At 43.2% G+C, this 16,934-nt stretch overlaps 1 protein-coding gene across 4 annotated transcripts in view; it reads right to left on the bottom strand.

The window, feature by feature from the left end:
- Positions 1 to 16,934, bottom strand: part of LOC110529042 (proto-oncogene tyrosine-protein kinase Src) — a 33,083-nt gene that overhangs the window by 13,334 nt on the left and 2,815 nt on the right. For all 4 annotated transcript variants that reach the window (XM_036984170.1, XM_036984172.1, XM_036984171.1 and 1 more), the window contains exons 2-3: positions 9,113 to 9,388; positions 1,296 to 1,395 (exon numbers count right to left, since the gene is read on the bottom strand). In XM_036984170.1, coding sequence (XP_036840065.1) covers positions 1,296 to 1,395; positions 9,113 to 9,380 — 368 coding nt within the window. In that variant the 5' untranslated portion in view covers positions 9,381 to 9,388. The remainder of the gene's footprint in view (positions 1 to 1,295; positions 1,396 to 9,112; positions 9,389 to 16,934) is intronic.

Raw genomic sequence — 16,934 nt, 5'->3', positions numbered from 1 at the left:
AGCGATGTGATGGCTGCGTGGTCCCATGGTGGTTATACTTGCGTATTATTGTTTGTACAGAGGAACGTGGTACCTTCAGGCATTTGGAAATTGCTCCAAGGATGAACCAGACTTAAGGAGGTCTACAATTTTTTCTGAGGCCTTGGCTGATTTCTTTTGATTTTTGCATGATGTCAAGCAAAGAGTCACTGAGTTTGAAGGTAGGCCTTGAAATACATCCACAGGTACACCTCCAATTGACTCAAATGATGTCAATTAGCCTATCAGAAGCTTCTAAAGCCATGACATAATTTTCTGTAATTTTCCAAGCTGTTTAAAGGCCCAGTCAACTTAGTGTATGTAAACTTCTGACCCACTGGAATTGTGATACAGTGAATTATAAGTGAAATAATCTGTCTGTAAACAACTGTTGGAAAAATTACTTCCTAACCGACTTGCCAAAACTATAGTTTGTTAACAAGAAATTTGTGGACTGGTTGAAAAACTAGTTTTAATGACTCCAACCTCAGTGTATGTAAACTTCCGACTTCGACTGTATGTGTGTGTTTTGTGTGTGTGTGTGTGTTTTGTGTGTGTGTGTGTGTGTGTGTGTGTAAAACAGGCAGAGACCATCCTGTACCTAACTCCCACATGGCCTGACCTGAAATGTATGTTTTGTAACGGTGCATTTTAAAATGTCTTCCTATAGTGAGCTGTGAACCGTCTTCCTGTAATCCAACTCTGTTGTATCTAAATAGGCTCATTGGGTGACATATCTGGGTATGACGTATTCTCTCCTGTTGCATCCAAAATACCCAGTGATGGAACAAATACTTTTTGGGAAATAAACTGGCTTGTGTCTGTCAGAGTGATGCTTTTGGAAAGGACAAACTTGAACTATTAGACCCAATCAACAGTAGAAGGGCTAGAGTCAGGATTGCGTTCATTAGGGCACGCAACAGAAAACATTTTTACAGCAGTAGTGCCTCGCTGTTTCAGTTTGTTTTCTTTCGTTTGGTGCCTAATGAACATGACCTGACAAGGTTGCCCTTGTAAGATCTGAAAACATTAGTAGTAATGTTGTACACAGCAGATGGGGTGACAGAAAGGGGACAGACAGTGTTGTTTGGCTAACGAGGAATTATGAATAAGTCGGCACTCACTGTGACTGTGTGTGTACAGTGTGCATGCTTGTGTGTCCACACGGTGTGTGTTTGGGTTTGTCTTCGTCTGGATGAGTGTGTGTGTCTAGGTGAGAGTACATGGCGGACATGTAGTATCTAAACAGGGATACGATGGAGTGGGCATCTCCTTACGTGTTGTTGATGATCTGCAGCCGCTCGCCTTTCTTGAAGGTCAGGTCTGAGGCAGTCCGTGATTCATAATCATAGAGTGCCACAAATGTAGTGACACCTCCTACAGGATGGACACACACACACACACAAAATGTTAGAGATAGGAGAGTTTTGGGCTAACACACATGCAGCACACATGCATCTCTCAAGCCAAAGTACAGTATCCTCTTTTTGTAATACACTATATTCATATAGAACTACGAGTACCTTCAGAATGTAATCAGACCTCTTGATATTTTCCATACTTTGTTACGTTACAGGCTTATTCTAAAATGTATTAAATTATATTTTTTCCTCAATCTACACACAATACCCCATACTGACAAAGTGAAAAACAGAAAGACCTTATTTACATAAGTATTCAGACCCTTTACTATGAGACTCGAAATTGAGCTCAGGTGCATCCTGTTTCCATTGATCATCCTTGAGATGTTTCTACAACTTGACTGGAGTCTACCAGTATTAAATTAAATTGATTGGACATGACTTGGAAAGGAACACACACACACACACACACACACACACACACACACACACACACACACACACCTATATTAGGTCCCACAGTTGACAGTGCATGTCAGAGCAAAAACCAAAGTCATGAGGTTGAGAGAATTGCCCGTAGAGCTCAGAGACAGGATTGTGCCGAGGCACAGATCTGGGGAAGGGTACCAAAACATTTCTGCAGCATTGAAGGTCCCCAAGAACACAGTGGCTTACATCACTCTTAAATGGAAGAAGTTTGGAACCACCAAGACTCTTCCTAGAGCTGGCCGCCCGGCCAAATTGAGCAATCGGGGGAGAAGGGCCTTGGTCAGGGAGGTGACCAAGAACCCGATGGTCACTCTGACAGAGCTCCAGACTTCCTCTGTGGAGACGGGAGAACCTTCCAGAAGGGCAACCATCTCTGTAGCACTCCACCAATCAGGCCTTTCTTTGTGGTAGAGTGGTCATGGCGGAAGCCACTCCTCAGTAAAAAGGCACATGACAGCCCACTTGGAGTTTGCCAAAAGGCACCTAAAGGACCCTTAGACCATGAGAAACAAGATGCTCTGTTCTGATGAAACGCTTTGCCTGAATGCCAAGCGTCGCGTCTGGAGGTAACCTGGCACCATCCCTACAATGAAGCATGGCGGTGGCAGCAACATGCTGTGGGGAGGTTTTTCAGCGGCACGGACTGGGAGACTAGTCAGGATCGAGGGAAAGATGAACGGAGCAAAGTACAGAGAGATCCTTGATGAAAACCTGCTCCAGAGCGCTCAGGACCTCAGACTGGGACGGAGGTTCACATTCCAATAGGACAACGAGGCTAAGCACACAGCCAATGAGTGGCTTCGAGACAAGTCTCTGAATGTCCTTGAGTGGCCCAGCCAGATCCCAGACTTGAACCTGATCGTGCATTTCTGGAGAGACCTGAAAATAGCTGTACAGCGACACTCCCCATCTAGCCTGACAGAGCTTGAAAGGATCTGCAGAGAAAAATGGGAGAAACAACTGAAATAGGCAGTAGGATAATCAGCTCTGTTGCCAACACCTAAATATTTGTCTCAATTCATTTCAATTGAATGTTTTGGCATTCACATCTTAGAATATTACATTGTTGGCTTTTGCACCCTGCCAAAATAAAAACAACTACGGGAAACATTGGGCTGTCTAATCCAATGTACATTTCCTGGAAAGAGATACCGGCATTGACATTAGGGCTGCCTAATGTCCTTGACGGTCACAACATCTATAGTTTCTCAGCTTTCCCAATCTTTGATTGGTTAATTAGACGCCGGGGGGGGGGGGGGGGGGGGGGGACTCTAGCCAGCAGAAAATCCCAGAAATGAAAGTGCAACCAATCACTTTACAGGAGACGCAAAATAATGATTGACCATCTGGTCTAGACACACTATAGTGTCATGTCAGGTCTGTGAGAGTCTTCAAAGTCAAACTGAAGACGGGCTTGGCACTCCTGGAGACGGGCTTGGCACTCCCTGGAGACAGGCTTGGCACTCCCTGGACACGGGCTTGGCACTCCCTGGAGACGGGCTTGGCACTCCCTGGAGACGGGCTTGGCACTACCTGGAGACGGGCTTGGCACTCCAAGCAGATGTAGCTTAAAGAAGGTTTTTCCATGATCATACCATTCCCATCTCAACAATACCTGTATGTTTTTCAGTCTTCACAAAAATTTAACTTAGTACATTATATTTATTGTAATTCAATAGTCGCTGTCAACAGATGCTGCAAATACACTAGCGGAGGCTGGTGGGATGAGCTATAGGAGGACGGGCTCATTGGAATGGAATAAATGGAATGGTTTTTGAGGGAAAGGTACCCCCGTTTCCTCTTCCTAACCTGCGCCAAAGGAAGTAGTCTACACAAACCGCCAGTACACTAGAAGGTGCTGAAAGAGAATAAAACACACATCGGTCCAGAAAGCACACTATATTGCAACTATAGCATAAAGCTAGGGGAAATAAAATGTGTTCACTGATTGCTGACAGCGTACTCGTTTATAGTTACTTCACCTTCTCGTCATAGTGCACCAACTCATAAAAACTGGTATTATAATAATATTACTGTAATTTTGGCAGAGACGTTTTGATCCAAAGCAACCTAAAGTCATGTGTTCATACATTTGTTCGGTATAGGTGGCCCTGGGAGTCAAAGCCACTATCCAGGCATTGCAAGAACCATTCTCTACCAACTTAGCTACAGAGGACTAGACATAGTGAATCAGGCAGTTAGCCACAAATCCCGGGTGCTCGGTGATAAACCCCTGAATCCCCTCCTTGTAGTTGTTGCAGACTGCAGAACTTTTGCAGCACTTGCTTCCTAGCTCTGTTGCCATCAGAATGCAGATGCCACATGAGAACATGTTTGAATGTGATCACATGGCTATTTGTGTCAATTACTTAAATTTTAAGCAAGACAGATGATATACACTTAACGGTAATAGCCAAATGGAAAGCTTTACCATCATAGGCAATCAGCATTGTGACAGTAGCTAAAACAAACAAACATTCACATATTGGGCATTATAGCTGATATTCAGGTGGTTGGAGCACTGCAGTTAACTGCCTGGATAGCTAACTATATTGGGGCGGCAGGGTAGCCTAGTGGTTAGAGTGGTGGACTAGCAACCGGAAGGTTGCAAGTTCAAATTCCCGAGCTGACAAGGTACAATTCTGTTATTCTGCCCCTGAACAGGCAGTTCCACTGTTCCTAGGCCGTCATTGAAAATAAGATTTTGTTCTTAACTGACTTGCCTAGTTAAATAAAGGTACAAATATACCAATCAGGTAGGACCACTGTGTTGTGGCTGTATGTGACCTTGTTGAGGTCCTGGGGTTCTCCTCCTAGGCTTGTACCAGTGGGGGCTGCTGAGGGGAGGACGGCTCATAATAAATGGCTGAAACGGGGAAAATGGAAGGGCATCAAACACATGTTAACCATTTATTTGATACCATTCCACCGGTTCCGCTCCAGTCATTACCACAAGCCCGTCCTCCCCAATTAAGGTGCCACCAACCTCCTGTGGCTTGTACATATAGCTGAACAACCTGGCTATTTATAATCGTGGTTAACCCAGAACTAAAATACTGCGTAATTTGGTCAGCTGTGTGATTTACACTGAACAAAAATATAAAATCAACATGAAACAATTTCAAAGATTTTACTGAGTTCATAAGGAAATCAGTCAATTGAAATAAATCCATTAGGCCCTAATCTATGGATTTCACATAGCTGGGAATACAGATATGCATCTATTGGTCACAGATAACCTTTTTTTAAGTTTAGGCGTGGATCAGAAAACCAGTCAGTATCAAGTGTGACCACCTTCAGAAAACCAGTCAGTATCAAGTGTGACCACCTTCAGAAAACCAGTCAGTACCTGGTGTGACCACCTTTTGCCACATGCAGTGTGACACATCTCCTTCGCATAGAGTTGATCAGGCTGTTGATTGTGGCCTCTGGAATGTTGTCCCACTCCTCTTCAATGGAAGTGCAAGGTTGCTGGATGTTGCCGGGAACTGGAACACGCTGTCGGATACGTCAATCCAGAGCATCCCAAACAGGCTCATTGGGTGACATGTCTGGTCCTGCAGGCCCTGGAAGAACTGGGACATTTTTGTGTACAGATCCTTGCCACATGGGGCTGTGTATTATCATGCTGAAACATGAGGTGATGGCGGCAGATGAATGGCACGACAATGGGCCTCAAAATCTCGTCAAGGTATTTCTGTGCATTCAAATTGCCATCGATAAAATGCAATTGTGTTCGTTGCTCATAGCTTATGCCTGCCCATACCATAACCCCACCATGGTTCACTCTGTTCACAATGTTGTTATCAGCAATCAGATGGGTTTCTGACCATCTCAGGGAAATTCTTCAGTTGTGCAAACCCACAGTTTCAGGTGATCCCGTAGGTGAAGAAGCCAGATGTGGAGAACCTGGGCTGACGTGGTTACACGTGGTCTGCTGTTGCGAAGCCGGTTGGACGTACTGCTAAATTCTCTAAAACGACTTTAGAGGAGGCTTATGGTAGAGAAATAAACATTAAACTATCTGGCAACAGCTCTGGTGGACATTCCTGCAAACAGCATGCCAATTGCAAGCTTGCTCAAAACTTCAGACATCTGTGGCATTGTGTTGTGTGACAAAACTGCACATTTTAGATTGGCCTTTTATTGTCCCCTGCACAAGGTGCACCTGTGTAATGATCATGCTGTTTAATCAGCTTCTTGATATGACACACCTGTCAGATTACCTTTGCTCACTACCAGGGATGTAAACAAATTTGTGTCAAACATTTGAGAGAAATAAGCTTTATGTGCGTATGGAACATTTCTGGGATCTTTCATTTCAGCTCATGAAACATGGGACCAACACTACATGTGTTTATATTTTTGTTATATATACACACACTACCATTCAAAAGTTTGGGGTCACTTCGAAAATGTCCTTGTTTTTGAAAGAAAAGCGAATTTTTTGTCCATTAAAATAACATCAAATTGATCAGAAATAGGGTGTAGACATTGTTAATGACTATTGTAGCTGGAAACGGCCAATTTTCTTTATGGAATATCTACATAGGGGTACAGAGGGGTACAGCGGCCCATTATCAGCAACCATCACTCCTGTGTTCCAATGGCACGTTGTGTTGGCTAATCCAAGTTTATCATTTTAAAAGGCTAATTGATCATTAGAAAACCCTTTTGCAATTATGTTAGCACAGCTGAAAACTGTTGTTCTGATTAAAGAAGCAATAAAACTGGCCTTCTTTAGACTATTTGAGTATCTGGAGCATCAGCATTTGTGGGTTCGATTACAGGCTTAAAATGGCAAGAAACAATGACCTTTCTCTCTTCTTCTATTCTTGTTCTGAGAAATGAAGGCTATTCCATGCGAGAAATTGCCAAGAAACAGAAGATCTCGTACAACGCTGTGTACTACTCCCTTCACAGAACAGAGCAAACTGGCTCTAACCAGAATAGAAAGAGTGGGAGGCCCCAGTGCACAACTGAGCAAGAGGACAAGTACATTAGAGTGTCTAGTTTGAGAAACAGATGCCTCACAAGTCCTCAGATGGCAGCTTAATTAAATAGTACCCGCAAAACATCAGTCTCAACGTCAACGGTCAAGAGGCGATTCCGGGATGCTGGCCTTCTAGGCAGAGTTCTTCTGTCCAGTGTCTGTGTTCTTTTGCCCAACTTAATATTTTATTTTTATTGTCCAGGCTGAGATATGGCTTTTTTTTGCAACTCTGCCTAGAAGGCCAGCATCCCGGAGTCGCCTCTTCACTGTTGACGTTGAGACTGGTGTTTTGCTCCAACTACAGTATACATTGCCCACTCCAACCAAAGGCTAAATGACTCCAGTGTGTTCTCCTCATGACATACAGTGGCAAGAAAAAGTATGTGAACCCTTTGGAATTACCTGGAATTCTGCATCAAATTTTCTGGTCATCAAATTTTATCTGATCTTCATCGAAGTCACAACAATAGACAAACATACGACGAGATTGGGGATGTTGGTTAGAGCTGCCTTGCCCTTTAAAACAAAACTCACAAAATTTGAGTTGGTTATTCACAAGGAGCATTGCCTGATGTGAACCATCCCTCAAACAAAAGAGATCTCAGAAGACCTAAGATTAAGAATTGTTGACTTGCATAAAGCTGGAAAGGGCTACAAAAGTATCTCTAAAAGTCTTGATGTTCATCAGTCCACGGTAAGAAAAATTGTATAGCACTGTTGCTACTCTCCCTAGGAGTGCTCAATGGTCAATGGAGGTTAAGAAGAATCCTAGAGTGTCAGCTAAAGACGTAAAATAAATCTCTGGAACATGCTAACATCTCTGACGAGTCAATGATACGTAAAACACTAAACAAGAATGGTGTTCATGGGAGAACACCATGGACGAAGCCACTTCTGTCCAAACAAAACATTGCTGCACGTGTGAAGTTTGCAAAAGTGGACCTGTATGTTCCACAGTGCTACTGGCAAAATATTATGTGGACAGATGAAACTACAGTTGAGTTGTTTGGAAGGAACACACAACACTATGTGTGGAGGGAAAAAAAGGCACAGCACACCAACATCAAAACCTCATCCCCAACTGTAAAATATGGTGGAGGGAGCATCATGGTTTGGGGCTGCTTTTCCTGGGGCTGCTTCAGGGCCTGGACAGCTTGCTATCATCGACAGAAAAGTTAATTCCCAAGTTTATTGCGACATTTTGCAGGAGAATGTAAGGCTATCTGTCCACCAATTGAAGCTCAACAGAAGTTGGGTGATGCAACAGGACAACGACCCAAAACACAGAAGTAAATCAACAACAGAATGGCTTCAACAGAAGAAAATACAACTTCTGGAGTGGCCCAGTCAGAGTCCTGATCTCAACCCGATTTGAGATGCTGTGGCATGACCTCAAGAGAGCAGTTCACACCAGACATCCCAAGAATATTGCTGAACTAAAACAGTTTTGTAAAGAGGAATGGTCAAATTCCTCCTGACCGTTGTGCAGGTCTGATCCGCAACTACAGAAAACATTTGGTTGAGATTATTGCTGCCAAAGGAGGGTGAACCAGTTAATAAATCCAAGGGTTCACATACTTTTTGCATCCCGAGTGTGAATGTTTACACGGTGTGTTCAATAAAGAAAAACGTATAATTGTTTGTGTGTTATTAGTTTAAGCAGACTGTGTGTCTATTGTTGTGACCTGGATGAAGATCAGATCAAATGTTATGTTCACATTTTTTTTTGCCACTGCATGAAATCATGTAACCAAAAAAAGTGTTAAACAAATCCAAATGTATTTTATTTTTAAGATTCTTCAAAGAAGCCACCCTCTGCCTTAATTACAGCTTTGCACACTCTTGGCATTCTCTCAACCACCTCCATGTGGTAGTCACCTGGAATGCATCCAGGCACTCCGCGTCACGTCGTGCATAAGAACAGCCCTTAGCCGGAATGAATAATGACATTTTGGATCTCCTCAAAGAAAATCAATAGAAAGGTACTGTACTTTGGGGGGATGTATTTGTGGCATACACTTGTAATATGTATCCAAAATTATTATTGAAAAGTAATTCAAAGAAATATGGAACAATAACATGTTTGTTTTACATAACATATTTCCATCTGAACATTCCACAATGCTTTGCCATGCTAATCGCAGCTCAGCTGAAAGTTCCACAATGTTTCCCCTGCTGAATGCAGCCCATCTAAATGTTCCACAACGTTTCCCCTGCTGAATGCTGCCTAAGAACTTCCTGCTCCACCTACCTGCCAGTGGTCCTCTGTGAGGGGAGGTGATACTGGCCGTGTGGTCTACTCCACCGAACAGCGCCAGCTCAGGGGTGTTGGTGGGAGCATTCCCGGGGTGGTGGCCATGCCTGGCGCCCCCTACGGCGGGACTCCTGTTGGGGGTCTGGGTCTGCTGGGTCGAGTTGAGGTGGTGGTGGTGCCCACTGTCCGAGCCCGTGCCAATGGTGCCATCGAGACTCAGTGAGCGCTGGCCTGGCTCCTTGGGCTTGCTCTTGCCCGCCCCCATCAGCAGGCCTGAGAAAAATAACCAATGATTAAAATCTCAAATGGATTCATTTCAATCTGGCTCAATGCAGTTCAGTCCTGTTTGATTCAATTCAATCACTCAATTCAATTCTATACAAATGCAGTTCAATGCAGTTCAGTCCTGTTTGATTCAATACAATCACTCAATTCAATTCTATACAAACTCTGAATTGAATTCACTCAAGCTCGAGCTGGTGATTGGATGGAGAGACCCATCTCTTCCTGATGTGTATTTGAGTATCTGGTATTTAAAATAGTTTTTTCTGTGTTTTTTTAGTATTTTCAAATACACAGCCCAAAATAAGTACTTTTATTTTAGTATTTAAATGGTTATTTGTAAAACAAAAAACAAACATTCTCCCAAATTGTATTTAAAATACTATTTTGAAATACATGGGTTAAATGCATGGGAGTGTATTTGGGTCAGTATATTTTAAAATACTTTCCAAGTGTATTTCCAAATACATTAAAATATTTATTTTCAAAAAAATCAATAATGTAAAAGTAATTGTTATTTGAAATAGTATTTGAACCCAGGTCTGGTTCTATATCATCCCTTTCCCTGCAACAGTAGAATCATTCAGCAGGGTGGTGTTCATTAGGAACCAAATGGAAGAAAACTGTCTGAAAGGGACTACCTGGTCCAATATGGCACACATTTTCCATTGCAAAACATTTTTAAAACGTGACCTTATGAACACGACCCTGCTATTGAGTCTCTATTCAGGGTCCATTCATTGAGTTTCCCTGGAGATCTTCCAGTTTCAGTTGCTGGAGCCGCTTACAAGGCAAATACTCTAAAAGGACACCTTGAAAAAGTCAACAGACAGCGGCGGGTGTTTGTAGATTCAAGGTCATATAATATGTTGATTCAACCTGGTATTAAATAAATACAGATCTACAATGTACACAATATAAGACACAGTTTAGGACAGCTCTGAGCGGAAACTTTGGCCCTGGCCGACATTGACAACAGTAATTTTATCATCGTCGGTAATTCTACAGTATTTGGTTTATCGCCCCTATATTTCAAATTGAATCCTATTCTTACAGACTCTGTTACAATCATGGACACAAACACCAGTTAAATTCTTCCCTCTGTACAACAGAATGAGTCACAATGGAAACCTATTACAAGCTAGATGATACACGCGCGCACACACGGCTTGTTCCGTTGTGTGTGGCAGTTAGTGTGTGTGTGAGCAGCTGTTCGTCTGTCCCTGAGAACAGAAGCTCTGACACAGACACACACCCCGTGTCTCTCACATCTCGTTTCCAACACACTCACTGTGACTGTGTGTGTGTGTGGGGGGGGGGTTGCTTCTTCTATCCTTGCGTGGACCTAAAATCCCCAAATTACCTCACAAGGGTAGTAAAACAAGAAATATTCTCCATGAGTACAAAGGCTATTTTAAGCTTAGGGGTTAGGTTTAAGGGTTATAATTGGGGTCAGGTTTATAATTAGGGTTAGGGCGTTAGGATTAGGAGTTAGCGTTGGGGTAATTTTGAATGGAAATACATTTCAGGTCCCCACGAGGATAGAAGAACATAACGTTTGTGTGTGTTGACAGACAGACAGGGCTGAGTGTGACTAACAGTGGGTGGGGAAGGAGCAGGGGAACTAGGAATAGCTGAAAAACGACTAGAGAAGGTAGGTGCTGTAGCATCTGGGGTTGAGTCTGGTGTGCACAGTATGTGGGAGTGTTGCTGTTTGATACCGTGGGTCAAGAACTGCAACGCTGCTGGGTTTTTCATGCTCAACAGTTTCCTGTGTGTATCAAGAATGGTCCACCAACCAAAGGACATCCAGCCAACTTGATACAACAGTGGGAAGCATTGGAGACAACATGCGCCAGCATCCCTGTGGAATGCTTTCAACACCTTGTAGAGTCCATGCCCCGGAGAATGGAGGCTGTTCTGAGGGCAAAAGGGGGTGCAACTCAGTAGTGTGTATGTAAATCTGTTGTGTGCATCTGTATATGTGGAAGGGAATGTGTGCAAGTGTGCACTCTCTGTGTGTGTGTGTGTGTGTGTGTGTGTGTGTGTGTGTGTGTGTGTGTGTGTGTGTGTGTGTGTGTGTGTGTGTGTGTGTGCACATTAGGGCCGGGACGATATCGCAATATTTTTTCCATGGCAAAAATGAAACCACGAAGCAAGCAAAACTCTATGGTCCTTTAAAAACCTGCTGTGTGTAAATATTGGGTGCTATAGCTTGGAAAATAAATATATTTAACTCCGGATGACAACATAATGATGCTTGTTCCCAACATTAAGAGCTGATTTCCTAAAGAAGTATTTTGTTTCCTTGCCATGATTCTGTCTTAAACTCTGCTGGCCCCTCCGCGGATTTTGTGTTAAACGCTCTACAACAAAGATTTCTCTGCCCTTGACCTTGTTCTGAACATCTCCAAAACAAAGGTCATGTGGTTTGGTAAGAAGAATGCCCCTCTACCCACAGGTGTGATTACTACCTCTGTGGGTTTAAAGATTGAGGTAGTCACCTCATACAAGTACTTGGGAGTATGGCTAGACGGTGCACTGTCCTTCTCTCAGCACATATCAGGATGCAGGCTAAAGTTAAATCTAGATTTGGTTTCCTCTATCGTAATCGCTCCTCTTTCACCCCAGCTGCCAAACTAACCCTGATTCAGATGACCATTCTACCCATGCTAGATTACGCAGACGTAATTTATAGATCGGCAGGTAAGGGTGCTCTCGAGCGGCTAGATGCTCTTTACAATTCGTCCATCAGATTTGCCACCAGTGCTCCTTATAGGACACATCCCTGCACTCTATGCTCCTCTGTAAACTGGTCATCTCTGTATACCCGTCGCAACTGGAAGGTTGCAAGTTCAAACCCCCGAGCTGACAAGGTACAAATATGTCGTTCTGCCCCTGAACAGGCAGTCTACCCACTGTTCCTAGGCCGTCATTGAAAATAAGAATTTGTTCTTAACTGACTTGCCTAGTTAAATAAAGGTAAAAATATATATATATTAAAAAAAAGACCCACTGGTTGATGCTTATTTATAAAACCCTTAGGCCTCACTCCCCCCTATCTGAGATATCTACTGCTGCCCTCATCCTCCACATACACCCATTCTGCCAGTCACATTCTGTTAAAGGTCCTCAAAGCACACACATCCCTGGGTCGCTCGTCTTTTCAGTTTGCTGCAGCTAGCGACTGGAACGAGCTGCAACAAACACTCAAACTGGACAGTTTAATCTCAATCTCTTCATTCCAAGACTCAATCATGGACACTCTTACTGACAGTTGTGGCTGCTTCGCGTGATATATTGTTGGCTCTACCTTCTTGCCCTTTGTGCTGTTGTCTGTGCCCAATAATGTTTGTACCATGTTTTGTGCTGCTACCATGTTGTGCTGCTGCTATGTTGTGTTGCTACCATGTTGTTGTCATGTTGTGTTGCTGCCATGCTATGTTGTCATTTTAGGTCTCTATGTAGTGGTGTGTGTTTTTGTCCTATATATTTTTTAATTTTTTTAAATCCCAGCTCCCGTCCCCACAGGAGGCCTTTTGCCTTCTGGTAAGCCGTCATTGTAAATAAGAATTTGTTCTGACTTGCCTAGTTAAATAAAGGTTCAAAGAAATATAAATAATATGGAGATACTGGTATCGTCCCGGCCCTAGCGTGCATGCCTACTGTATGTGTGTGAGTGAGCGTGGACGTGAGTGTCTTTGATTCATCCGGAGCCAGAATGAAAGCCAGCCCAGTGAAGGGGTTAACGTCTCCCTCAGTTTCATGCTGCTTAGTCACACAGAGAGAGACCTGGGGGGGTAGATGACTGCTCAATGTTAGTGGGCGTTCGATGAGGCTGGCCAGAGCCTGGGCTATATTATATTAGTACTGACTGGTCTTCCCGCTGTAAGTCACTGTTATTATGGGACCAGAGGGACAAAAAGGACAAATACTGTACACATGCCTGGCCCTGGACAAAATACCATCAGCTGGGGTCAAAAGTCTGTACCAATGTAATAGCTTAGCATAGTGGTAGCTAACTAGTTAAGATAGCTCGGCGCATTGCCCGGGCCCTGGACCAAACAGCACCCAGGGCAAAAGCCTGTACCAATGGACTAATTGGTGTAAACTAGCTTAGCTAGCTCGTGTACAGGTCTGGATTTGGAACAAAACATTCAGGGCCAAAATCTGTACCAATGTCCTAGAACGGTGGAAATGTAGCTAGCTCAAACAGTGACATCACCTGACCTGGCTCATTACGTTCAGAACAAAATTGGGAGAAAACGTTTTGAAACAGGGGAATGCTCAATTTCAGTTTTTTTTTTGTGTTTCAAAAAGCTCCTGTCCTGATGTTTTAGAAGTATACCAGTAGGGCAGTGGAGGCTGGTGGGAGGAGCTATAGGAGCATGGGCTCATTGTAATGGCTAGAATGTAATAAATGGAAGTCCAACATGTGGTTTCCATATGTTTGATGTGTTTGATACCGTTCCATTGATGCCATCCCAGCCATTCCAATGAGCCCGTCCTCCTATAGCCACTCCCGCCAGCCTCCTCTGCAGTAGACCTTCTGCTGACATTTACTTCGGAGAGCAGAATGCTGGTGGGAGTGTGGTACAGAATACCAGCATGGCTTCTAAATTAGCACAGCATGCAACTTATTTTATATAGAAAACCCTACAACCCTAATTCCTTTTGCATGGCCTAATTCAAAGAACACTCCAATGAACCTTTGGCCCATGCTACTAATCAGAAAACGATGGGTTTCCATTAGAGGTCGACCGATTAATCGGAATGGGCGATTAATTAGGGCCGATTTCAAGTTTTCATAACAATCGGAAATCTGTATTTTTGGACATTGATTTTGCCGATTTTTATTTATTTACCTTTTATTTCATCTTTATTTCACTAGGCAAGTCAGTTAAGAACACATTCTTATTTTCAATGACGTCCTAGGAACGGTGGGTTAACTGCCTCCTTCAGGGGCAGAACGACAGATTTTCACCTTGTCAGCTCGGGGATCCAATCTTGCAACCTTACAGTTAACTAGTCCAACGCAATAACGACCTGCCTCTTGTTGCACTCCACAAGGAGACTGCCTGTTACGCGAATGCAGTAAGCCAAGGTAAGTTGCTAGCTAGCATTAAACTTATCTTATAAAAAACAATCAATCAATCATAAACACTAGTTAACTACACATGGTTGATGATATTACTAGATATTATCTTGCGTGTCCTGCGTTGCGTATAATCTGACTGATACTTGTATCTGACTGATACAAGTATTTAAGTATCTAACTGAGCAGTGGTAGGCAGAAGCAGGCGCGTAAACATTCATTCAAACAGCACTTTCGTGTGTTTTGCCAGCAGCTCTTCGTTGTGCGTCAAGCATTGCCCTGTTTATGACTTCAAGCCTATCAACTCCCGAGATTAGGCTGGTGTAACCGAAGTGAAATGGCTGGCTAGTTAGAACGTGCTAATAGCGTTTTCAAACGTCACTCGCTCTGAGCCTGTGGTTGTTTCCCTTGCTCTGCATGGGTAATGCTGCTTCGAGGGTGGCTGTTGTCGTTGTGTTTCTGGTTCGAGCCCAAGGAGGAGCGAGGAGAGGGACGGAAGCTATACTGTTACACTGGCAATACTAAAGTGCCTATAAGAACATCCAATAGTCAAAGGTTAATGAAATACAAATGGTATAGAGGGAAATAGTCCTATAATTCCTATAATAACTACAACCTAAAACTTCTTACCTGGGAATATTGAAGACTCATGTTAAAAGGAACCACCAGCTTTCATATGTTCTCATGTTCTGAGCAAGGAACTTAAACGTTAGCTTTCTTACATGGCACATATTGCACTTTTACTTTCTTCTCCAACACTTAGTTTTTGCATTATTTAAACAAAATTGAACATGTTTCATTATTTATTTGAGGCTAAATTGATTTTATTGATGTATTATATTAAGTTAAAATAAGTGTTAATTCAGTATTGTTGTAATTGTCATTATTACAAAAAAAATTAAAACATTTAATCTGCCAATTAATCGGTATCTGCTTTTTTGGTCCTCCAATAATCGGTATCGGTATTGAAAAATCATAATCGGTCGACCTCTAGTTTCCATGGTTACAAGTTTGGTCCCTCAAAAGGTTTCTCTCTATGGATAACTCCTGGACATTTTTCTTACCCCTAAACTTGCCTTCAAACAATTTAGCCTGAGTGCATTATTGCTCAGTGACCTGTGACAAAAGTCAAGCACATTATCATACAAATCTATTGAAAAGTAACTAGAAGACGAGAGACCACGGTGAAGGCTCAAGATGGAGTTTCTTCCCTTTCGACTTCAACCTGAAATGCTGGAGCAGTCTGCGGTACAGAATGTACTCAGCAGCCTCAAACAACCTCTTCCAAGACCCCATTGGTTGTTGTATTGCGATTCTATACCCTTCTCCCTGGGTGTGTACTTGCACACTCCTTTGTCATGGATTTAAAAACTTTGGGCTGGTGCAATAATTAGTTGGAGGGTTCCCACCATTGTTCCTACACCAGTCCATTCCCTTTAGATTAATGAGAGGGATTGTGCAAGGGCATTGGGTAGAGAAGCAGGACAAAACCATGCTCCTGTTCAGTGCCATCACCTGGGCCGCGTAGGCATAAACAGAGCGTACGTGATTCCTTTGTTTACATGTAAGGGAAGCGTGTTTGTTCTACATAATGTATTTGGGCTCTCAAGTGGCACAGCGGTCTAGGACACCGCATCTCAGTGCTAGAACCGTCACTACAGACCCTGGTTCGATTTGAGGCTGTATCACAACTGGCCGTGATTGGGAGTCCCATAGGGCGCCGCACAATTGGCCCAGCGTCGTCCAGGTTAGGCCGTCATTGTAAATAAGAATTTGATCTTAACTGACTTGCCTAGTTAAATAAAGGTTAAATAAAATAAAGAAATATTTATATCTGAAAGTTCTACAATATTGTGCTCTGCTGGCATCAATCATTAGCAATGAGGGTTTTGAGGAGAAGAGGGATGGAAGCCATTTAGGAGTTCTGAGAGACTGTTGAAATCTCTTAAGGGACTAGGACTGCTCTTTGCCAGGAGGAAACTGTGAACAGCACACCCTTAGCAGCCTGTCACAGTGTGTAAACAACGGAACTAATGCAACCAGTAGCGCCTTCCCCTAATATGGAGCCAGAGTGCTTGAACGTCAGGATCTGTGACTGTGTGATTTGTTCCTAGTTCCCACATTCAGAGAGATTGAGAGGGCGGGAAGGGGGTAGGAGAGATGGGAGAGGGTGAGGAAGGAGAAAGAAAGAAGAGAGAAACAGGGGGAAAGAGGGGAGAGAAAGGAGAGGGGATTGTAATCCTGAGTCTCAGAACTTTCACCATAAGACTGTAAGAATGTGGGAAAATCAGAATCCTCCAACAGGCACCTGAGGGTGAAGACATTTTAACCCCTGTTTGTGTGGAAAAGTGTTAAAGTATTCTTTGTGCATAGCGTTGTATGGTCTGTTTAACTTTGCAATCGATAGTTTTTGCCTGACACACATTTTAAAGTGAAACATCT

The sequence above is a fragment of the Oncorhynchus mykiss genome, chromosome 7 (assembly GCF_013265735.2).
Source record: "Oncorhynchus mykiss isolate Arlee chromosome 7, USDA_OmykA_1.1, whole genome shotgun sequence".
NCBI lineage: Eukaryota > Metazoa > Chordata > Actinopteri > Salmoniformes > Salmonidae > Oncorhynchus > Oncorhynchus mykiss.
This window is presented reverse-complemented; position numbering and strand designations above follow the sequence as displayed.